Below are 23,445 nucleotides of genomic sequence, written 5' to 3' on the forward strand. Positions count from 1 at the left end.
TGGCATACCACTTGTTTGGACTCCTTAAATCATCCCAGATGCTCTTTAGGAAGTAGAAGATCTTGGACTGCTTTGTTCTGTAGAGAAAGCCCTGCTACAGCAGGCCCATAAATGGAATCTCATCTCTGTTCATAAACTTATTTCTTCCCCTTTGCTCTTTTGTCTAATGAGGGCAAATTAATGAGTTTAACCCTTCCAGAATGACACTCAGCCCTGTGGAAGTCTGTGAATGAGGCTGGCAAGAAAGATCCAAGTGCTGTGTGCATGCAGACTCACCTGGAATAACATAGGCTCTCTTGAGGCCCCTTTGCTTTTGCTGGGGCAGTGAGAAGACACGAGTCTGTCGTTCCATAGCCACGCAGAAACTGGCCCTGGTGAGGTTTTGCCAGCTCTCTGTAGTGTTGAGAACTGCATGCAGGGAATGGGGCTGCTGCCAGCGCTGCTGCATGTTGTGCCACCACGGAGACACCCAGGGTTTTCTTGACTCACCCCGTGCTCCATGCCTGTGCCCGCCGGGCCCGGGCACTGCTGCAGGAGGACTCCTGGATGGCAGAATGGTTTCCCAGTTCTTGGTTTGCCCAGTGGCCTCTGCCTCAGTCTGGAATGCCCTGAGTGTACAAAGGAGAAATTGGAATTCTCTCTCTGGTGTCGGGGGTTTCCCAGATCCAGTTTTTACAGTTGAGTTCTTTCAGTCTCTAACATTGTAAAGCCTAGTCCTGTAACATAACTTCTTTTTCAGTGTTTACCTGCTTTGAGAGAGAAGAATGGCTTCCAGTCCATCTTTCTGCTGAGTAATATGCTGTGTGAATATGTTTGGATTTATGTAACAGTTAACTTTCATTGATAATTTTGTCAGGAATGTGCACAAAATGTGTTTTTTCTCTTGCTTTTCTGTACTGTTTGTGTACCCAGGTCAGGTTCTTACCTTGAATGCATTTGTTCAGTGCAGTTTATATTTTAAAATATAAAAGATAAAATAATTCATTTTGAGTGACTGACTCTTACAGCCAGCAATAGATTGCGAAGTGTGTAGGTAGCACAGTCTCTGCACTTACACTGGTATCTTCCAGAGAGCAGAAGTGGGTCAAGCAGAGTTCAGCTGGCACTTGCACATTGCCACGGAGCGTGACAATAAAGATGCCACAAACAATGGATACTTTCACTCAGCTACCAAAACTGCTGGTGTTGTCCCAACAAGCTTTTATGTTTCTGCATACCTGGGTCTCATTGATATGTCGCACAAAAGTCGTCGTAGTAAAAAGTTCTAATAACAAAATGCATTGCTTTCAAGTAAAACCAATTTCCCTTATTTATTCATCCTCTATATAATCCACAGCATCACCATGCCGAGTGTTACCTAGAGCTTTGGAACACACCAGAGCTCACCTGACACTGTGTGTCTGGTAGCGTTGTAATTGTGTCTCTGAATGGTGCTCTTGAACTTCTAGGCATTTAATACCTGAACTTGTCTTGAAACTGTGATGCTGCTTTTGAATTCTTGTATCCTGCTGGTTGTAAACTGTCTGTAACAGAATTCTAACTGGTTTGAGGATTTGGATCAGGTGCCCCACAGTAGGTGTAAGAATCAGTACCTTTGCAGGTGTGATTTAGTAATGTTGCAAGTTGTTGTATGTAGTCAAATATTAGTTTAGCTCTCTTTTATTCTTTTCTTTAAAAGGACAGCAGAATAATGCTGCTGGGTAGATTTGTTTGTTGTTGCTGCAGTTTGATATTTAATTGTAGAAGTTTCCTTGGCTGGATTCCAGCCAAGGTGACAGATTCCCAATGCCAGGTGTTGTGATAGGAAATTGATTCCCAGGTTATGCAGGGAACCTGCTGACTGAGTGGCTGTTCACATTTCATCACAAACAGCTGGGTAGAGGGGAAGAGTGGGGAGGAGGAAAAACCTCTGGGAATCCCAGTCTGAAATCTCCCCACCCTGCTTTTCAGCAGATATCTTTCAAGTACTAATTTGCTTTATTATTTTGTTGCGACTTTTTTGGTGATATACAGGATTTGTTTGAGTTTCAGTGGGTTTTCTTCCCTGTATTGCTTAAATCTTTTTAGTTTTCCTGACATAGGCCATCCCGTTACATTCCTGTTTTATCATGCAAGGGGCAGAGACAGCTGGAGAATTGCAGCCTTCATTTTCGGTCCCTTTTTAGCAAGGCTGGATGGTAGCCAGCAGAGCAGATCTAAAATAGCAGAAATTGCTGCCACGTGTGTTGTAGAAATGAGCAGCTGGAGAAGAAGTACCTTGCAGTACTGGTCTCAAGAACACACTTGTCTCACAGGGCAAGCTGCTTTGCTGTAAAACAGTCCAGTGCGTGTGCGCAGAGCACGAGTTGAAGGAGAGAAGGCAATTTTCCCTCCAGGTATCAGGTACATGCTGGGCAGATGCCTTGTTACACTTCCAGCTTGGACACTCTAATACAACAGAGCTGTGGAAGCTCTCCTGAGCAGCTGGAAGGACTCCTGTCTGTTTCACAAGGCAGTCTACATCTATGAAAGACCTTCCTTTTCAGCTTCTCTCCTCATGCCTTGTTTTATTGAAGTACTATTCAGGCGAGTTAAACACTTGATTAACATTAAATGTAACTATTAGAATATTCATGTTACAAGTTGTGAAGTCTTGGGAAAGAGTTTGCAAAAGCAACTTCAGGGTATTCTCTATAAATAGAGAAAATGCTGCCTTTGTCAAGTATCCCCTCTGGTATAAGAAAGCCATATGTAATGTGACTAAACAGATGAAAGTATGGACTAGCTGCTTACCAGTATTGAACCTGATTTTTCTCTCTTGGTGTTCTTCCTGAAGTCAAGCTAAGAAGTACTCTTTTTTTAATTTTTCTTTTTCTTTGAGGAGAGGCATGACGTTTTCATTATGACAAGGAGAGGAAAAAGGAGTGACTGTTAGTACTGGGACACCTATGGATGGCAGCACATCTAGAAATTCTCAGACCAGCCATGGGATCCAGTAATATGCTTGTAGAGAATGTGCAGTCAGCATTTTCAGTCTTGTGATTTGAGCATGTAGGGAGGCACAGTACAAAAGGGGACGTGTGGGGACCATGCAATGTACAATACTGGTGATCCATGGACAAAAGCCAAATTTGTATAGTGTGATTTTTGGGTAGCAGTGGCTCAATGTGTAGTGTTGATAAGAGCTGGCTGTGCAGATGATGTTCTGAGCAGTGAATTTATTTTGTTGCCTACTTCACCCTTTAAAGAAAAGGAAGATGAATCCACTTTAGGCGTTATTTTCAATGAAGACAGTTGAAAAAAAAGATGATTCTAATGCAACATGGAATTTAAGAACATATAAAAACTCCCTTAATAGCACACTGGATTGGACACCAGGTCCCTCTGTGAGCACCGGGCTCTAAAGCAAGCTGTGCCCTTACCTTGTCTGGCAAGGATTTTGCGGGGTGAAGGAGAGGGTGCAGAGCTCTGCAGATCAGGAATAACCTGTGCGAGTGCTGCAGCCAGCGCGCAGGGCAGGGCTGGAGCTTGGCCTGTGCTCTGCCAGCCCTTCCCCAGTGGAAGTGTAACCTGAGACACGGCAGGAGCCCTGATCCCGGGGGAGAAGGGGGAGGGAGACTTTTGTCTCTGTGAAATCTCAGTGCAAAATAGAGGCAGGTTCCTCAAGCCCAGAGTGGGGTTTTCTGGAGGAAGAGTGCCCTGCCCTGGAGCTAGGAGCAGCAGGGGCAGGGGGTAGAGCTGGGGCAGGGCTTGACCACAGTGACAGAGGCACAGAGACAGTGCTGGAGCCCTCTGGTGCCACCGACTACACTGGCTTTCATCTTGACTCCTCTGTCTGCGTTCTGCCTGCCTGTGTGACCCCGATGGTGACATCCTCTCTTGTGGAGCTGCCGGCTGAGCCGAGCACAGGAGCCTGAGCTGCCATCAGAGGCCTCATCAGCTGAAGCATCAAACCACCCTCGGGGCAGGTTAACTCCTCCTCTGGCATTTTGTGACTGGCCTTGTAACTCCCGGCAGGCAAAATTCCTGTGGCCAGGCCGGTGGAAAAGTGGGGAGCAAGCAGAGCATCAGCAGGACAGCTTTCTGCAAATGCACAGCCTCCCCCATCAGTCAGACCCTGGGGCAGGCTGGGTTTGCTGCTAGCCTGGTTCGCAGCCGAGCCCGTGGTGGCGGCTGAGCGCTCTGCAAGGGACACTGGGCCCCGGGCATGGAGGAGAAATGGGGCAGGAAGCCGGTGTGCCGGTGTGCTGAAGAAGGGGCTGGATGTAATGCGTCTGGAGCTCGGGAGTGAAATGAACTGTAAGGTGCATTCATAACTAGTGGAAGACTGAATTAGCTTCTTTCTTTGTGGACGTTTTAAGCAAAGCATCACGCATCGGAAAAAACGCTGGGGCTGGAGGGGATGGATTGAGCCAGCACCAAGATTCCTGAGACTCAGCTCCAGGACCTGCTGCTGCTGCTGGAGAAGGTAAAGGCGGAGGGCGCACGGCACCGAGGGGGGGGATGGCTGCCCGCAGGGGCAGGCGCTGCTGCCCAGTGCCGTGTGAGCGCCTGAAATCCGCAGCTGCTTTTAGTCTTACGTCCTCCAGAAATGTGCATACACACACACAGGAAAAAAAAACAGAAAGAAAGAAAAAAAAAAAAAAGCTGCCCCACGAAATGATGCTTTTAACCTTTTCTAAAAATTTATAAAAGTGGACATGATGAAATAGCTAAGGAGAAATCAGGCTCAGATGCATTCAAGTAGCTACACTAAATATTTAAGTATACACATTAATATTTACTACATCATACTGGTGAGTGTTTATCCATCATTTTCATTTGCTACCTGCAGTTAGTACATATGCAACCGAGTGTTCTAGTGACCTCTGCAGTCTAAAGAGACCAGGCTGCAGTGAAGGGCTTTGTCTACACAGGAAGTACAGCTGAATGTTCCTAATGCAAGTTTGTCGCGAAAAGTGACAATGTAATTGCAGAAAACACCCGCTAGCGTCACGATTGTGGGTCAGACTTCTGCTCCTGGTACCGGCTGCTGCCTCCCAGCCCTGCCGTTTTCACTCGGGGCGTTGGTTCTGGTCAGTAAATCCCTTTGCAGGTGCCGGGGTGGGGGAGCCTTGGGTCATTAACCCTGGAGTCTCCTTTACTCCTGCTGCCGCGGGGCTCGTGTCGGTCTGTCCTGCGGAGCATCCCGGCAGGCTGCTCTTGTCTGAGCGACCTTTGGCAGAGGCAGACAGTGACAACGCCACAGGACCGCCGCAGTTCTTGCCGTGTTCTGTGTGGTCTGGGCAGGGTCAGTGAGGACTGCTCTCTGCGGAAGGCGCTGTAGGGGTGCCAAGCTCTCATTGCCAGCCCAGCGCAGGTGAGGGATACCCGAGCAGCGCAGGGCTTGCTTTGTGGCAGCTCAGCTTTGATGTGAAGTGCTTTCTGCATTAACTTTCCCAAGGCTCGAGGATAGGAAGCATTAACAATCCAACCAGGAATGCTGCAGTGGAGACATTCAGCTCTTCAGCTCAGTAGTAACTGAGGAGTACTTGGTGAGGTGCAAACAAATCTCTTTTCAGTTGGATTTCCAAAGGTTAGTAGGGATTTTCATAGCCGTCAATTGGAGATGTTTATTTTTACTTTTCCCTGACGGTAGCTCTGCAATCCTCTCTGTCTAGGGATTAATTGTATCTTAATTCATATTCCTAATCCATATATCTTAGTTCAGTTATATCTAGAAGTGCATCTTACTTCATTTCTAGCAGGACTGGAAATTAGATCACAAAAGCTTTTTGCTGAAGCTAACTAGCAATTCTTCAAGAAAGAATTCAAAACTGCACTTTTTCTCAAAGCAAAAGAAATTGCCAACTTTTGGAAGACTGAGAAATTCTTAATGATACATTTCAAAACGTTTAACAGGAAAATATCTGATGTCTAGCCTGTGTTATCCTTGGCTAGTTCAACCTCTTCATTATTTCTTAGTACTGTCTTAACTTAAATCACATAATTCTTTTTTTCCTGGTTCTGGTATTTACTCTTTCCCAATAATTTGTATAGAATAGCCCCTCCCTGTTGCAGCCCCATTTTCTGGCTATAAAATTTCTCTCTTCCTGAGTCATTTCTTGGGCACTCTGATAACTTCACCGAACTGGTAACATCTGGTAATGGCAGCTGGAGATCATCTTCCCTAATCACAAATTAACCTGCTGACCTCTTAACTCAATCCAGGTGGTAAGGAGAGGGGTTATAAGGAACAGGAGTGCTTTGTTAGTCTCCACCTAAAAAGCAGTAACATCCATGGGTACGTTGGGAATGGTTCTCTCTTACTACAGTTAAGTTTTAGATCACTGATGAAAAATTATATGTTATTGCTGGCCTCTTGGGGATGATTTGGAGAACTTGAACCCCCTTAATCCCAGTAACCTCTTTTCTGATGCACAGAATACAGAAGTAAGTTACCTCGGTAAATTAATTAGATTATTTCCCCTATTATCCTGCCTCTTGCTGCAGTAACAGCCAAAGGGGTTTCTTACAAGTTAGCATTCTCTCACTTGTCTTTATGAATTTCACTTTATCAGAACATTAATGTTGAAGTGACATTTTCATGATTTTACTTGAATTTCTGGAAGCTTAACTGGAAAAAAATTTCTATTTGTGTGTCTTTATTTAGGTAATTTTCTGATTTTAAATTATATATTCTATGCCTTCTCTTCCAAAAGTCATCATAATGGCCATTTTCTGCTCTGGATTACTTTTCTCCCATATATATATATATATATATGCAAGTGCCTTGCAAGAAAAGCAAGTACACAACTAATATGCAAAGGGCAATGTTTTCTTGGGTTTTGGGTTTTTAAAAGAAATTACCATATTTATAAAATGAAGCTATTGGTATCAGTTTTGCTGTCTGTATTTAACAGATTTAACATTTTACTGCAGTTCTAATCTCTCTGCTGTCATGTAACTGTTTGCAAAAATGAGAAATTCAAGAAGCCGCTTGGGTTTTTCACGTTTCCTGACTAAAGGCTGGGATGTTGGGAACCAAGCACTGTGGCTCCTAGGAGACATCTCCTGCAATTGTAGCAATACATCTGCACATTCCAGCAGCATTTGTGAAATTTCACCAATACCTGGGTGCACCAGGTGCCAGAGATGGGAATCACGTAGCCTGCAGTATCTTCATCCTGGGTTGTGGCACACGGAAAGAGTTGGGAACGAGTTTTCAGACTGATGAGAATAATGAGCCAATGCTTTCGAGGTTTTTCCTTTTAAACCCACAACCACTCGTTTGCTGGGCAGCAGATGAGAAGCAAGGGGCACTCGGCACCGCAGCGCTGATTTTGCCGAGTCCCATTTCAGTGAAGAGTTATCCAGACCCTGTTTAGTGCTGGGTTTAAAGCCCTGGGCACTCCGAACTCCTCCTCACTGCTTATCTCAAGGAGCCTTCCTTGTATCAGAAGACACTGTGGTCCCACAAATCGCTGCTCTTTATCCCAGCAGCTCAAACGAGGTTTGTTCTAGGGAAACACACCGGGGCGCTGGACATCCTGACTTCACAGAACAGGCTGCACCTTGACTCACGCTGGTCACCGAGGTTTAATCAAATAAAGGGAAAATTCAGTCCCAAAACCATGTAACTAACACAATCTGCCCTGCTGTGTTTATTCCCAGATAAAATCCAGAACTGTCTCTCTCGTCCCTTCTGATAGGGGTCCCGTGGGATGAATGGCACACACAGGACTGGGTAGGAGCTTTTTTTTCTTCTTGGGAGATGGAGGGGAAGAAAAGGGGAAAATCACGGCAATTAAAATTTTCCTCAGAGGGTGAAGCAGGGGCTAATTTTAAAACCTCTTGATCTGATAACTGAGCAAACTCTGCAGGAATGCCGACAGCTCTCTGTGCACCATCTCCCGTGTATAGCTGAGGTGTTCTGTCAATTGTTCACCAAACGAGGGGCGAACTGCTCCCTCCCACCCCCCTTTCCCGTCCAGCCCGGGGGATGCATGCAGGGCCGCGCTGGGAGAGGAGCAGGGGACTCTCAGCTGAGATATTATTGTATTATAAATGCTCGATTTGAGCGCACTGACCTCCTGAGCCTTTGGAGAGAGAAACTGGGGTGACAGTCCAGGAGAATGCATCTCAGTGGCTGCTTGCTTGCTGTCCTTGTCGTCACCAGCTCGTTTCTGCCATCCCAGCCTGCCTTCTCTCTGCCAGCCCCATTTTCCATGTGCCTGAACAGCCCGACTCCTTAGTGCTTCCCGTCGAGTAGAAGAGCAAATATCGAAATGAAACGTTTTTGCTTAACTTTTAGAGGCTGAATTTGCTGTCGGTTCAGCATCTCTGTCGCAGCACTACAAATTATTCGCAAGGAAAGCTAAGAAAGCCCTGTCCTTTCCGGTTAGGCTGAAGCTGGGATGGCCACGCAGACTGGGACTTTTCTGTGGACAGGTAATGTGCTGGTCACCTTTTCCAGTGAGGGCTCTGCTGCAGGCTGGAAATTTGGATCTCTTGGGAAATATCCTATTGAAGAGTGACATTGAAAGGACAGTACACTTTTCTGTAAAGTGTCGAATTTTATACATTTTTGCTGGAGGTATTGAATGAACTGGAATGAGATCAGACAAGGAATTGTTTTATGCTCTTGTTTGTGCATTTGTAGAGTAATCTGATAGGTCTAACTCCTCACTTTTCCTTGTGTGACTCCCGCAGAACATAAGGAGAAGCACTCAGAGAAGCAGCTAAAAAATGGGCAGATAGTCCCTGAAGCTGCTTTGATACTCTAACAGAATCCCTGTGATAGGAGAGGGATGGAACTGAATCTCCTGAAAATGTTCAGCAACATCTTGAGGAGCAGGGAGCAAAACTTCTGCAGTACTTGTGGCCTGCAATAACCTTTCAAAGAGCTGGCACAGCTTTGGGGAACTGTATTAGCTCCCAGGTGTAACTTATTTAGTGGGCTCAGCAGGCACTGCCTGCCTGGCTGTGGAGATCCTCATGGTCAGCTTCTCTGCATGCTTGTTCCAGCTTTTGGGAAGAGTTTTGAAGTGCCACTAGTACACCTGGGGTCCATCTGCAGCTGGGTATTTGAGCATTTCCTGCTTATTAGCAATTCTCAGAGTGGCTTAAAATGAGAGACAAATTCCTGTCCCCAAGCTACCTGGCAAGCTTTTAGGACAGATTTGTTTTCATTTGAGTAATTTAAATTTGTTCACAGCGACGAATATCAGGATCAGCACGGTCCTGCTGCACGTTTACTGAAGCCACAGATGAAACTATGGCCTTGTGAGTGGCTGATTTCTGTTTGGCCTACAAAAGGTCAGGACTCTGGAGTGGATGTTGTTTGTCAGGCACTGCAGTTGTACACAGGAACACACAACTTTAATGAGGATGGCAGCTCAGCAAGAGCCTGGGGATGTGCCTCGTGGGATTCCTTTCTTTTGGAGTCCCTTTCTTCCAGTGTCTTTCATCCTGCCCCACAAACAGGGATGTAGGTTTACAAGTCAAAGGAGAATAATTTTGTACTTCAATGGTGCTGGCTTCTGTGAAATGTAACTCACAGCACGGGGTCGTGCTTTGCATTGAACTGGTTAGGGTTATTTAGAATTCTGTGTCTTTTTATTTTTATCAGGCCTGAAAAGAGTGGATGACCTAAAATGGTGCTTTATTTTGCACTGCTGTGGATAGGCTGCCAAACACGAAGAACAGTTTGAGTTTCTAACAGTTTTGTTGTCAAACACTACTTTAAAAGTTATTTTCAGTAAGGCACCTGATTTAGAACAAACTTACTTGCATATTCTGTTGTAATTGGGTTTTACCTGTAATCACAGTTGTTCCAGTGGTGAGTCTGCTGATATATTTTAAGGAGGAAAAAGGGAAGAAAACATTTGTGCTCTTGGAAGGAACTTTTTATCTACCTTGTTATTATTTGCTATTGATCGAATTCTATCAGTGTAAGGATTGTGTAAAACTTACAGCATTTCATAATGTTTAGTACCTAATTTTAGCTGGCATTTAGCCCTTACCACTGACTTCACACAATACCCCTGCATGTTTAATGCATGTCCATATAAAATTCTTACTAAGGTGTTAATCCTGTATTACAAAAGCCCTTTCTCAGGAGAACATGAATTGCCCTGGCCTTAAATGCTATACTGACTACTGACTGAACTCACAGCAGCAAGGTACCAGGGCCTGTGATGTTCTTCAGAATCCTGATGCATTTACCAGATCTGCTCAGATTGAATTACTGTAAAAGCACTTGTGCATGCAATTTTTTTCACACTACCCCAACAGCAGTTTCTAATCACACTGTTTAGCAAGTACCACTGAACAGAACTGTATAATTTTTTATAATAAGCCCTATTCAACTTCATTTACTCTGATTTTTTTTAATAATCTCTAAGCAGATTAGTTGGAAAGAACTTGGTATGCATGGTGTATTTCTTGGTGCTAAAGACTTTCAGCAGCAAAAGCTGTTGCTTCTGTCTTTTGGGTGAGAAAAAAATTTAAGAAAATAGGCTGAGCTGAGCTATATCCTCAGTCTTTTGAATTTTTGCACGTTGAATCATGAAAGGCAGATCTTAACTGCCTTAATGCTCTTTTAGAATCAGGGTAATTTGAGCAGGCCTAATTTTTTCTGTCTCAGTCAGACAAGACAATAGTTTGTCTTAATATAATGAAGTTAATGAAATAAATTGCATTAGTTTGTAGTGCTTCTGCTGTGGTCTTTGATATGGTTTCAGAATCAGAGACTTCATTTCAAGGCTACTTTTAGCTTTTTCTGTACTGCCATCTTGCTTCAGCACACGTGCACTCCATTGCAGTGCAGAGCACCAGCACTCGCAGTGAGCCGTGCTGGAGTCTCCAGCTACATCTGGAGTTCAGCTATGCAAAAAAAGGTAAGAATACAGGAGCTACCTATTTGAGAGCTGAAGAGAAAACCAACGGTTCTCTCACATGGGCTCTGCTTGGCATTGCCCGTGTGAGGACAGTGTAACCTTGTTTCTCTAACTCGCTGTCAGCCCAGAAATCCTCACAGCTCCTGGAGGTCAGAAGCGCCCTTGCTCTGGGCCACAGAAGGCAGGGTGGCTGTGGGAGGCACAGGTATGGCCCCAGCTGGCCCAGGTGACTGCTGCACTGCGCTGTTCCTGCTCAAAGGGGGTCAGACCCGGCTGCTCTGGGCTTTACTCGGTCACAGCCTGGGGACTGCTGGGGCTGGACAGTGCACAAGCTCCCTGGGCACGCTGCTCCACTGCTGTGCTGTCCTTAAAGCTGAGAAGGTTTCCAGGATAGCGAATCTGAACCTCTGCTGTTTCATTGTCCTGCCACACTCTGCTGTGCGGAGCCTGGTTCCATCTTCTCAGGAGGCTGCTGCAGGTCCCTCCAAAGCTGCTGCTTCTCCAGGTTCTACAAGAGCCATTCCCTCAGCTGTGCCACCAGGGCAGGTGCTCCAGGCCTGCCCATCTTGGTGTCCTGCTGAATTTGCCCCTATTCCTTAGCTACTTCATAGACTGTATAACTTATTTTTGCCCCTGAAATTGTTCTACACTTTCAGCATCCCGCAGACACATGCACATCTCTGTAATTTCCTTTGGAGGCTTCACCTTGGTCTGTGGGATTCAACAACCCAGTATCTTCACCGTTAGTGTTCTGCTAAACTGGCTTTTGAAAAAACTTTTATTTACTAATTTACTATTTACTGAGTCCTCTGTAATACCGTGGAGTTGCTCAGTTGCACTGTTGTTCTTCTATGACATGAAAAATTTGGATTTGAAATTTGGATTAACTGAAACATGGAAAGGGTGTTTTTTTAGCACTAAAGCCATGGAGACAGTTTTGGGAACTGCAGACTAAAGTCCTCAAGTTCAGAATAGTGCTGTTTGATCTGCAGTATCCAAATAATTCCTCTGAGACCTCTTATGGTGGTAAAGATGCTGCTTTTCATTTCTGAACAGGTTTGTTTTGTTTTGTTTTTCCCCGTGGACCATAAATTGCAGCCTACTGAAAGGGTGCAGAAAGTTATTTTCTAGTAAAGGGGACATCCTTAAGGTTGGATATCCATTTACAGAGAGTAGAAGGAAAAGTGGCTGTGCACATCCATGAACATCCCGGGCAGGTGTGAAGTTGCCCCTATACCAATGAAGTCTTGTTCTCAGCTGAATGAAAAACCTCCTTGCCATGGGATTTGTCCTAAAACAAGATCTGAGGCCTGCTTAGTTCCCCTGCGTGGTGTGCTGGTGGCTCCTGAACTCATCCAAGCGAGGGGCCTGGGTCCAAGGGAAGCTCCCACTGCACAAGCTCTGACAGCCTCTGCTGCATGGGGTGGGACTGGGACCGGTGTTGCCTGGGACTGAGCCGTCTTCAGCTCTGTCGCCCTGATCCAGGATTTGCTGGAAAACCTTTGCAGGGAGCTGTGCTCTCCTTTGGACAGCTCTGTGGGTGCTGCTCCTCTGAAAGCCTGGAACGTGACTGCCCTGGGCTGGGGTATGTGTGAGCTGAAGTCAGGGACTGTGCCAAGTGAATGTCGGTTCATTCTGGGGAAGGGAAACACGACCATAGGTGTATCTTACTTCCAAGCATCACATTGTATACTTTTCATGTCTGCCTTTTATGTGCCAGCACACTTCCAGGCACAGGAGGCAGCAGGAATATTGCAGCAGCTGGAGCTGACCTTTAGCTGTACAGGCACAGGAATGCACAGCGTCATCCCGATGCTTTTACAGTGAATCTTTCACTCTGGAGGTAAACACCTAGCCAACCCCCATTACTGCTTGCTGCTTAGAACAAAGCTTTGGACATTAAAGAGCTATTTGAATTTCTGAGATTCATTGCAGAAGAGAGGGCACAGCTGGAGAGCAGTTTTAGTGGGGAAATGCCAGGGTTGCGAAGGGGATTTTTTGGATAAGGCCAAGTGGAAAAGCTGTGGTTGTGTCAAATTCCTGCAGCAGTGGATGGCAGCACCTCAGGACAGTTAAAGGAGTTAGAGACACTGCCAGTGCCTTGTTTATTCCTGTTCTGTTGTTTGGCTCCATGGTGGTTGTTTTGCAACTTGCTTGGGCCTGTTTAGTTTTGTGTTATTTTTTGTCTCCTTGCAATGAACGTTTTGAATCAATCTGTCTTTTACCACCAAGCCTGACACTAAATGCTGAAACAGTTAAAGATGACCTTCCTTGCTATCAGCTGTGCTCTGTGTGTTCAATGCATACATGAATGGACTGAACAGCCATCAGCATGCTCCATTATATGAAAAATAATTATCTGCAGTGCTGGTGCTCGTAGTTGAATTTTTCTGCCAGTTTTGCAGTGAATGCCCCAAAGGTGGACGTGCTTGTGCAGTTCTGCTTGTTGGCTTTTGTGCCAGCTGTGGGTGAAGTGCAGATCTCTGGACACCTTGGGCTGTGCTCTCTTGAACAGTGCATTTGGAGCTGCATTCCTGCCAATGTGTTCAGGCAGCGCCAGTGGAGCTTGAAACCTGCTCCCAAGATGCTCCTGCAGCATCCACCTGGACAGGTCAGTGCCCTTGCTAAGAGGTGAAGGGTTCATCTTTTTGGAAGTCAGAGATAGACATTTCAATGGCAAAAGCTTGCCCACTGTGCTCACTTTAGGAAAACTGTACCACATGAGTGCATTGGTGTCTGCTGTGTGACTTGTTCCTGCCTGGGCACTTGGGCAGAGGTTGCAGGAGAGAGCTCTTCCTGTTCCTCCTGAGTCTTGTTTTGTCCTCACCATATCATCCTGTGGGGTTTTTTATTAGCTGGTGAAAGAAATTATGGCTCTGGGTTGCCATTAGCACTAAGATTAGAGTAAGGATTTCATGATGGCTCTTGGGCAGGAACCTCAGAAAGCACTTAGAAGTCGTATTTCCAAAAATTTGTTAACACTTGCACTTGGGAATAGGCTTTCATGTGTTGTTGGGAAGGCAGAAAAAGCAGTTGGCTTTTGTTGGTTTTTGTTTGCTTCTTATTAAGTTGTATGGCATCATCCTTTGAAAGTTATAAGGAATAAAAAGTTAAGAACTGAGTAAGGATAAGTTGCTCATAGAAATTTTGGGACTATAAAAACCAGAAAATTGTGACCAAATGGAGGGCACTCTTTGCCTAAATGTCCTAATTTGGGAATGTCTGTCCTGGCAAGAATCAGTAGGTACAGAAATATGACATTTTCATGTGCTTGTAGCTTCTTTGATGTCAGCTGAAGAAGTGTTGGTGGCCTGAAAGTGACACTTAATTGTTTCTCTGAGGGTTGTACAAAATAATCAAAGAACAGATATTTGCTGAGAGCTTTTGTTTGTTTCAGTAGTAGATTAGACACATTACAAGATCTGACAGTTTCATTTAATTGAACCATTTACTCTTTGCTTCACTAAAAGGATGTTTCTGAAAACAGGACCTAGTACAGCACCAGTACAGAGTACTTGTGCCAAAATAAGAGTTTCTCTGTTACATACTTAAAATTGAAAATGTTAATCTTAACTGCCTTTACAATTTATATAGATTTTTTATTCTTTAATAAGAACACATCTTGTAAACTCATTAATGTTCAAAAAGGGTTTTGCTGGAGTTCCCAAATTTCTGTGATGTTCTTATTAAAGAATTTTAAGGAACAAAATTTTAATATGTGATTTTTGCTGTAAAATGTGATTATGATGCACTCTAGTCTAGAGAAAAGCAGAAGCCTTGCAGTGGTAGCAGTACTGCTCTTGCTTATGATCTTCTGCAAAAAGTGAATTACATCGAACAAGCCAAGGCTCTCATGCAGAGAGGCACAGGATCTGTGGCATCTTTTGTATAATCCATTCCATGATAGATTCTCCCAACTACAAAACAGAAACATCAATCTTCTATTTCCACGTGCTGTGTCTCCTCTGCCCAACAGATGTTTTGGGTTTTTTTCTGGAATGGATTTACTCCTAGTCCTTTATTGTTCTGTGAACAGTTTACCTGAACTCTTAAGAAGTAAATTGAGTGCTGTTGTAACAAATGCCTCTCTGTTCAATTCCCCAGAATTAGCCTGGGTTTCACCCAGATAAACTTGTCTTGTGTGTAATTTTTCTGAATAGCCTGAAGATGCACAAACTGTGCAACTGTTAAACAACTCAGTGAAAAATGATAATGCTCACATTACAGAGATGGAACAAAAATCACTTTGTGCTAGTCAAGAATAACCAGAGGCTTTTCTGTGCGCTGAAATGCTCATATTACAGATGATTTCCTACACTGCAACCAGTAAGTGCTCCAAAAAGGGTATTCTTGGGTTTTAGGTGTCCAGGTAATGAGCAGAGTTTGAGCAGACCTGTAAAGCAAATGGAAGGATAAGAACACCTGAGCCCTGGCCGGCTGCCGAGATTGGCTTTAGCTAATGTGGCTCTGCAAAAGCTGCGGGGTGTGGAGGGAAGGAGGCTGTGTTCAGACCAGCAGGGGCCAAGCTCCGTTCCTGACTGCTGGCAGTGCCCTCACTGAGGTGTAGGCAAGGCCCTCCTAAGACTATGAAGATGGCAGGAAGGTGAAGGTGATTGTCATCAGATTTATGTAGAGTAGGGAAGCGGGCAGGGCATTCTGCAGGGGGGCTTTGAGGACAGCTCCTAAGGAGCTTTAATGAAAATGCTGCTCTGGTGATTTTGCATCAGGCCTATGAGACAGAGCTTGCACAAATTGATAGGTCTTCTCCACGTGCAAATCTAAGGAATGCAGCTTTTAAGTATTTCCAATGAACTTGGGAGACTATTTGAAGCACAACACCAGTTATTTAGCTATGCAAAGTAAATCTACAAAATTTTTCATAAGAACTTGATAGATACTTGTAGGGTGCTGCCTGGGCCTCATCAATGTCACCGATGACCTAATTCTTGCTTTCACAATTTCAGATTTTATTTCAAAGTCAGGGGAGAATGATATCTAATATTTATGTTGTTAGGATGTGTGCACTATTGACTCTGCAACATTTTAGACTTGTGTTCAAACATGGTGTTAGATTTTTTAAAATTCCCTCAGTATCAAACTGGCTTTTGTTTAATGCTTTGAATATTATTCTGAAACAGCTTCCCTGAATGGAGGCACTGGATTTGATGTGGCAGAACAGAGACAGACAACAACAGCAAGATACTAACTATAAAGATAATCAACAGATTTTAATTACACTTGGTATTTTACTCCTTAGCAGTCTGGTGCTCTGCAGGAACAAATGGTCAAATTGGCAGCAGCACGGTGTGCCCACAGCAGACTTCAGACAGCAAACTATTCACAGGAGTCATTACTGAACGCTGACGGCCTTTCCCATAGAAAAAGAAAGCTTGCAATGGTTTCTGCACCTGCAAGGAGTTTCCTAGCAACACCACCGAGGAAACTGTATGCCAGGATTTTCTTTTCAGAGCTCTTTTTGTTGAATATAGCAGCAGTTGTAAAACAAAGGTCAAGCTCTTCAAAGCAATGTTGTGTATTACATTTACTCAGAGAAGTGTTTGTGTTGTAGTTCTCTGCCTAGAGGATAAATATTGGGTTACAGTGTCATCCAATAGACAACGGTGGTTTAGTTAAACGTGAACATAGCTTAATCTAAAACGTCGCTTTTTACTTGGGGGAAAATTCCTGTTAGTGTTTAACAGTGGGTTATCCTTGTGAAGGAACCAGGAGCCCCTGCTGCCTTCTGCCTGCCTGGCAGCTGGGCACAGCCAGGGGAGCACAGAACATCACCTGGTCGTGGGAGCAGACCATTACTCTGACTGAAAAAAAGAAGAAAGAGGGAGAGTTTGGTTTTTTGTTTTGTCTGAGGAGATGTATGCAGTCACTGGCTCACTGTGTGCACAGACCTCAGGTGAGTCCCTGCTCTGTGCCTCGTCATCAACAACTTCAGGGGAAATACTTATTTCAGCCACAGCACGCACAGGCACCGTGTCAGGAGTCCTTGCTGGGCTTGTCCTCTGCCGCCGTGGGAAGGGGAGAGGTCAGAGTGTATCTGTGTTTTATGGATGGGGGAGTTGAGCTGGAGGACTAAGACCCTTTTCAGCCCTCTGGGCTGGGGTTGCAGAGTTACTGGGGCAGAGGGGCCACACTCTTGGCCCCTCCAAACTTCTGCTTTTGTCATGCAGAATAAGAACAACGTTTTTGTCTCTTACCAGGACAGATAGTGAGGTAGCCTAAAGAATGCATGCAGCTGTAATAAGAGTTTTTGCTCTCTACCCAGTTTACTAAATAATCTCTCATTCTAGAACCCAGTCTAAAAGTGGCATTTTACAATTTGTATTCAATTTTATGTGCAAGACCAGGGACAAAGCCTATTACTTGTATTTTTTTTTCCTTGTGTTCTGACTTGGTGAAAACATTTTGTACTTAGCTCATTGGATGTTGACCTTTTCCCCATTAGCTACTTGGAGAAATACAGGTTCTGCATGGTTTAACGTGTAAGCAGTCTTCTAAAAAATCAGCAGTCATCAGAAATAATTCTCTCTCTCAGCTCCCTGTTTATTAATCTAAATTATGACTTTGGCTGGAATTTTATACCAAACAAACTACTGTGCTTAAGGCAACCTTCTGTTTCCTTCATTACAAAGGCTCTTGACAAGTGCTAGCACCACCTCCCTCCTCTCAGAAATATTTCCGAGTAATTTGCCAAAGAAAATTAGCTGAGGATAAGGGAAATTTTCAGTGCAAATCTTTCACAGCTAATAGAAAAAAATGATGCACTATTCCATTCAAATAATTTTGTTTTCCTTTAGGTGATGTGACCCCTGCTCTCATGAATCCTCTCTCGCAGCCACGCTCTGTTCCTTTGGCAGAAGGAATATGCTGGACCATATCACACATGAATGCAGATCATGTGGTGGTCACTCAGGAAACTTTATTGGAGCAGTTAGTGAAAAATTATCCAGGTAAGTTGTTTGTTTCTCCCTCCTTTAAAAAGTGTCTGTATCATCAAGTTTGAGTTTCTGACATTGGACAAGGGATCAGGGCAAGGTGAAGGAGTACAGTTAACAGGGAACTGGTAGGTACATGAACGTGCATACCTCCCATCAATCTGTGAGTGTCACTGCCTTGACTCGAATGCAATCCTTTCCACAGATGTAATAAATCTTTGAGAATTAGAGGGAACTGACTGTAGTTAAGAGTATGCCCTTCCTAGAGGGTGGGAAAGCACAGAAGTGGTATTTAGGTGCTAGACATGGAACAGCATAAAACAGACTGTTAGATCACAGAGACTCTAAGTCCTCCTTTAGGAGACAGGAACACAGCTGACTTTGACTGCAAAGGGACTGGGTAGGAGTCTACATCTGATGTTGCTATCAAAAACTATAACCAGCCTCGAATTCAGGTTTGTTGGTCGTATTCTAGCCCTTTCCTTCCTGAAAGGAAATTACTTACACTAAGTGATCTTTAGTTCTTCACTTCTAGCCCAGCTGCTTGGAGCATGGTGCAAATAATGCCAAGGTTGTTTGATTCCCATATGGACCACTCACTTAAGAGTTGGACTTGATGATCCTTGTGGTTCCTTCCAACTCAGAGTATTCTGTGATTCTGAGGGGTTGGCAGCCACTTCTATTAACTGTTTTCTATAAGTCTGAAAAATATCCCATTTCCCTTAGATCTGCAATATCAAAGTGCTACTGTGTTTGAAACTTTGAAGAGGCTCATTCTGGCCCTCTCAGGAGGCTGCTTTGTTTGATACTGAGCTGCTTCTTTCGAGTCCTCTTAATCTTACAGCTCTGTGAATGTTATAGGCTGATCTGGTGGGCGTTTTAACCGGTGGGAAAAATATTAATGCAACCCCACAAAGTGACACAGAATCATGCCAGGAATGCGTTGCGCTCAGTAAGTGCACTGTGATAACCACAAGGCAGAATTTATAGGTCAGCCAGAAGCAACATTCTCAAAGTTTGTAGGGTCTGAAGGTATTTCTTGCTGTGTTTTCACCTTGCTGGAAGTTCTTAATTTTGTGAGCAGGAGGTCAGCTGTGACTAGACTAAGGACTCTGAGACTGTGACACCTGATGGAAAACTGCAGCAGAGACCAGTCTCAGTGAGGTAATAAATTCACATCTGACCAAACTACACCAGAAACTTCAGACAGTGATGAAAGCCCCTGTTAAATAACATGCCAGGAGGGAAATGCTTTGAACAAGAGGTTGTTTGGTTTGTACCTGGCAGAAAGCCTCTCTCATGAATATCATATTCTGACAGACACAGACAACATCCTTGCTCCCTCACAGTGGTGCTGCAGTGGCAACATAGCTGGCCTTTACCTAAATGCTTTGGGTGTTTCATTTTCAGATGATTTCAGGGCTGCTGTAAGAGAGAAATCTTTTGGCCAGAACCCATTTTATTTGAGAAATTGTTTCTGATTTGAAGTATCTGTCTCTTTGTTCTAGGCATTGCAGTGCCCTCCCACAACGCCTTATATAATATCCTTGGCACTCTAATTAAGGAAAGAAAAATCTATCATACAGGAGAAGGATATTTCATTGTGACTCCCAACACTTACTTTATCACAAATGATGCCACAGAAGACAACAGAAGGATGCTGCTGGAGGACAGACGTTGCTGTTCATCACCTTCCATCACTGACCTGGTAAACATTAAGCCCTGTGCACACCTAGGGAAAGAAAGCACTCCTACAGTACCCTGTTACAGATCCTGCCATTGCTACCCTGACCAAAATACACCCTGTGAACAAAGGCATTGGCAGGTGAGGAGCCATGGATCTAATGGAGCGGGAAAGAGAGGCTGCAGTGAACTGAAGCCTACAATTCGAACTCAAGGCATTTCCCCATCTGCTGAGAACCACTCCTGGGACACCATCAGATCCCTGACATCTGTGAAAGCAAAACCGAAAAGCAAAATGTTTGGCCTTGGCCTTTTCTGGAGAAGTGGTTCTAAGAAAGAAAAACACAAGAAGGAGTACTCCACTTTTTCAGGCCAGTTTCCTCCCCAGGAGTGGCCAGTCAGGGATGAAGATGACTTAGACAACATTCCACGTGATATTGAACATGAAATCATCAAGCGTATTAACCCTACTCTTACAGTTGAAAATTTGATTAAACACACAATATTAATGCAGAAGTTCGAGGAGCAGAAAAAAGGTATCAGTAAAGAGAAAAAATATATTGGTAATGGTACCTCGGCTGAAGTGTCAACACTCAGGCAAAACCATCTTTCAAAGGATTGTATTCAACAGGCACCAAGTAAAACAGCAAAATGCACCAGGAAAACCAAATCAAAGAGGGAAAAGCAGATGAGCAGGAGCAGCAGGAAATCTCACATAGTGAAGCTAACATCCCAAAACGTGAAACTGGAAGAGAGCTTTCCACTGCCCATCAAAAACCAAGAGCCACCTGATGCAGCAGGGGAATCCCACGTGATATACAAGAAGCAGATCAAGAATCCTTTCCAGGGTCTGCCATGGAGACCTCGCAGCTTTCATGGCAGAGGGCACCAAGGTGGTGCTAAGAGTCAGCTGAAGTGCCAGACTCAAAAGGGAGGAAGGGCTTTCCATAGGCCACAGTCCTTGGCCTCCTCAGGACCCTTTGGCTGTGAAACTGAAAGGCTGGATGCAGAAAGTGAGGCTGGCAAAGCTAAGCAAAACAACCTACTCCATGCTAACAGGTCCGACCTTCAACTAAAGAAAGACAGTTTGGGTGAGAATGGTAGCTGTCCACAAGGCAGTAATCTGCAAATAGATAACAGAACTAGATACTTCCTGGAGAGTAACATTTCCAAAGAAAATGTCTATAAAAGAACAGTTAAAAAAAAGTCCCCTTGCTCCTACGTTGAAGATAAAGGTGTGTGCAAAGAAGATGCAAAATTTCCATTCTACCTGAGAGACGAGCATTGCAGATGCAAAGCAGACACTGTGTGTGAGCTCTTAGATCAAACAGCCAGTGACTTTCAAAATGTCCATCTTCCAAATTACACGGCCAGTGTTAACCTGGCCCCAAAAAATGGTGTGAAATACAGACCAAAGACTGATAAAAAGAGTGAACTTATATTTAACCATGACTGTGCCAGCCATCCTGGATCAACGGAGCTGGAAAGGGAAGGGTCTACTGAGAACTCCCATCTTCTGCACCGAAAGGGACGTGACGGTGACACCTGTACCTCGTCACATCTGGATGAGAATTCTGAACACCTGGCCCCTGGCCATGCCTTGTCAGCCACACGAGACTGGAGCACAGCTGTGTCCCTAAGAGCCTCTCAGGCTGGTACCTGCCCTGCCCAGCACGACACAAGCGTTCATACATGTGATACACCAGGTGGCTCAAAGGAGCATCCTAAACCAGACTGCACAGAGGAAAGCTGGCTGGGCAGTCAGGCTCTTCCGAAAGGCCACAGAAAGGATGAAGGAACTGGCCTCACCGAATGTGGGAAGGGCTCAGCTGTGGCAGACTTCTGCCAGGCTGCCTCCGATGCTGGCACTCTGCAGAACTTCACCCGTGAGGTGGGCCAAGGAGCAGCACGCTGTGCTCAGGGCTCACGGACCAAAGGAGTGAGAAACCCCCCAGGACAAAAAGAGCAGCTGGTAAAGAACACACGTCCTGTGACCCCAGAACAGAAACACTCAGAAGGGACAGAGAACCACAGCATTACAGGAGACAGTGGAATTGACTCCCCAAGGTAAGAAAGCACGTGACACTAAGTTAGATGCTCTATCTCCAGAGCAACCATCAGATTTAGGCAGAAATGTTGCAGTAAATCACAAACCCCTTCCCCAACAACATTTGTAAAAAAAAATATATATTTTTTTTACTTCATTGTTATGATCCAGAAATACCCAAACAGTATAGTTCTGCTAATTCCTTTAACAGGAACATTCTCCCTAAATTGCTGCTGTTTGTATTTTGCGGTTGTTTTCATGAGGCAGGAAAACAGCAGAAGTTCTGTCCTGCAGGTAGAGATGACCTGGGGCAGAAATGTTAAGAAGCAGGGTGTTTGATAAGTTCAGTGTTAAACGCTGTGTTTGACAAGCTCCTGTCTGCAGGCAGTTCAGCTCACGCAGACCTCCCCATCTGACACTGGATATTGTCCCAGATCCTCCAGCTGTGCATAAAGAATAGAGACCCAGTGGAAATTTAAAGCAGAAAATACCATTTGACTTGCTCACCACAGACAGAACGTGTACATCACCCGAGCTTTCACGGGGTACGTTCTGCCTGTAATTACACCTGAAAATCCATTAATGGAAAAGAAACTGCTATGAAACCAACTGTAACACAGTTGTACATGGAGACCTCCAAACCTTAACTAAATTGACAAGAATCTATGTTAAAAATCACATCTTTTTTTTTTTTTTTTGGTAACAGCAGCACATATTCTTAATATCTTAAATGAGTGGTATTTAACTGTAATTAAACCATTGGAGTCCTCATTACATTTGTACCATCCCCTTGAGAAGCCAGCACGTGAAGGAACAAACCACAGACTACAGTTTCTAAGGGAATCCTGCTAATGGCTAATGTTTCCCTTGAGCAGCTCTTGGCTGTGCACCCTTCCCAGCACATTTCCTGTGTATTACTTGGACACGAAGACTTGAAATCTTCAGCAAAATGCATTTCAGAGGACCATTTTGACTGTGTGTGTACATGCCCATCTGTGGCACTAAAAGCTAAGCCAACTCAGGACATTTTTGGAATGTGGAGTCTGACTTCTGATTATTATATTATTTTAGGTGGACTGAAAAGAAGATGAAGCTCCCTGCCAAATTCTAAAAGTATAAATAACAATGCAAAAAGGAGGACAAGTGAAAGGACAATTGCAACAAAAAATTCCTTCCTTCCTCCAACTCTGGTTGTGAATATTTGATTTTTTTTTAATGAGATTGGTAAACTTTCCTTGTAACAAGGCAACCATACTGTCAATGCAGCTGGTCACATCAGTGAGGCAGTCTCTAAATCAAAGCTGTTAGTTAGAACTTTTGACAGTAGCGTTTGGAAAGGTCATGTGTGTTTTGTTTGCCCCACCTTTAATAATGTTTTGTGTGTCCCTGTGACAATAAAGTGAGAACTGCATTCTCCCTTCAGACCAAACCACTGACCTGGAGGGGGTTTGTTTCTCCAATAGGAACTGCAGTTGGACAGGGCTGTTTCACACTGTAACTCTGGAAAGTGTTTCCTACCTGTGCCACAGAAATCAGCACACGCTTCACTTTCCCCGCTAGAAAACAAAACAAAACCTGGTTACTACAAAAATTCCTTCAATCCCAAGGTTCTGTGACCGTGTCCTGCACTCTCAGCTATCCTCAGTCTACCTGGTGTGTTTGTATCTGCCAAGCAGGGTTTAGTCTTTGCAAAGGAAAACATGCTGGTGGCAGGAGACAGGAGCTAAGGCCAGTGCCACTGCTGTGGGACAGACCCTGCTCTGCTCCTGACCTTCCCATTCCGTAAGGAATCCACATCCTGGCAGCTGTCAGGATTGCTTCACACATTTAACTTCCTAAGGCTGATTTTGACTTCTTCCTCTCGATTTATCCCTGTAGCTACGAGCAGATTGCGCTGAGATTGTGC

The 23,445-nt window shown here is 44.5% G+C and overlaps 1 protein-coding gene across 5 annotated transcripts; it reads left to right on the forward strand.

Annotated features, from left to right (window-relative positions):
- Positions 1-1,123: 1,123 nt before the first annotated feature.
- On the forward strand, positions 1,124-23,120 carry STOX1 (storkhead box 1). 5 transcript variants are annotated; one of them, XM_038140517.1, is made up of 4 exons: positions 1,124-4,447; positions 17,672-17,824; positions 19,318-21,559; positions 22,611-23,120. In XM_038140517.1, the coding sequence occupies exons 2-4, from the start codon at positions 17,692-17,694 to the stop codon at positions 22,648-22,650; spliced, it is 2,415 nt and encodes an 804-aa protein (XP_037996445.1). In that variant the 5' UTR covers positions 1,124-4,447; positions 17,672-17,691; the 3' UTR covers positions 22,651-23,120. The 5 variants fall into 5 exon arrangements, with proteins under 5 accessions (XP_037996445.1, XP_037996441.1, XP_037996443.1 ...); XM_038140513.1 differs by lacking the exons at positions 1,124-4,447; positions 22,611-23,120 and adding exons at positions 16,193-16,770; positions 22,415-22,604; XM_038140515.1 differs by lacking the exons at positions 1,124-4,447; positions 22,611-23,120 and adding exons at positions 16,194-16,770; positions 22,246-22,404.
- The last annotated feature ends 325 nt before the right edge of the window (positions 23,121-23,445 follow it).

The sequence above is a fragment of the Motacilla alba genome, chromosome 6 (assembly GCF_015832195.1).
Source record: "Motacilla alba alba isolate MOTALB_02 chromosome 6, Motacilla_alba_V1.0_pri, whole genome shotgun sequence".
Taxonomy (NCBI): Eukaryota; Metazoa; Chordata; class Aves; order Passeriformes; family Motacillidae; genus Motacilla; species Motacilla alba.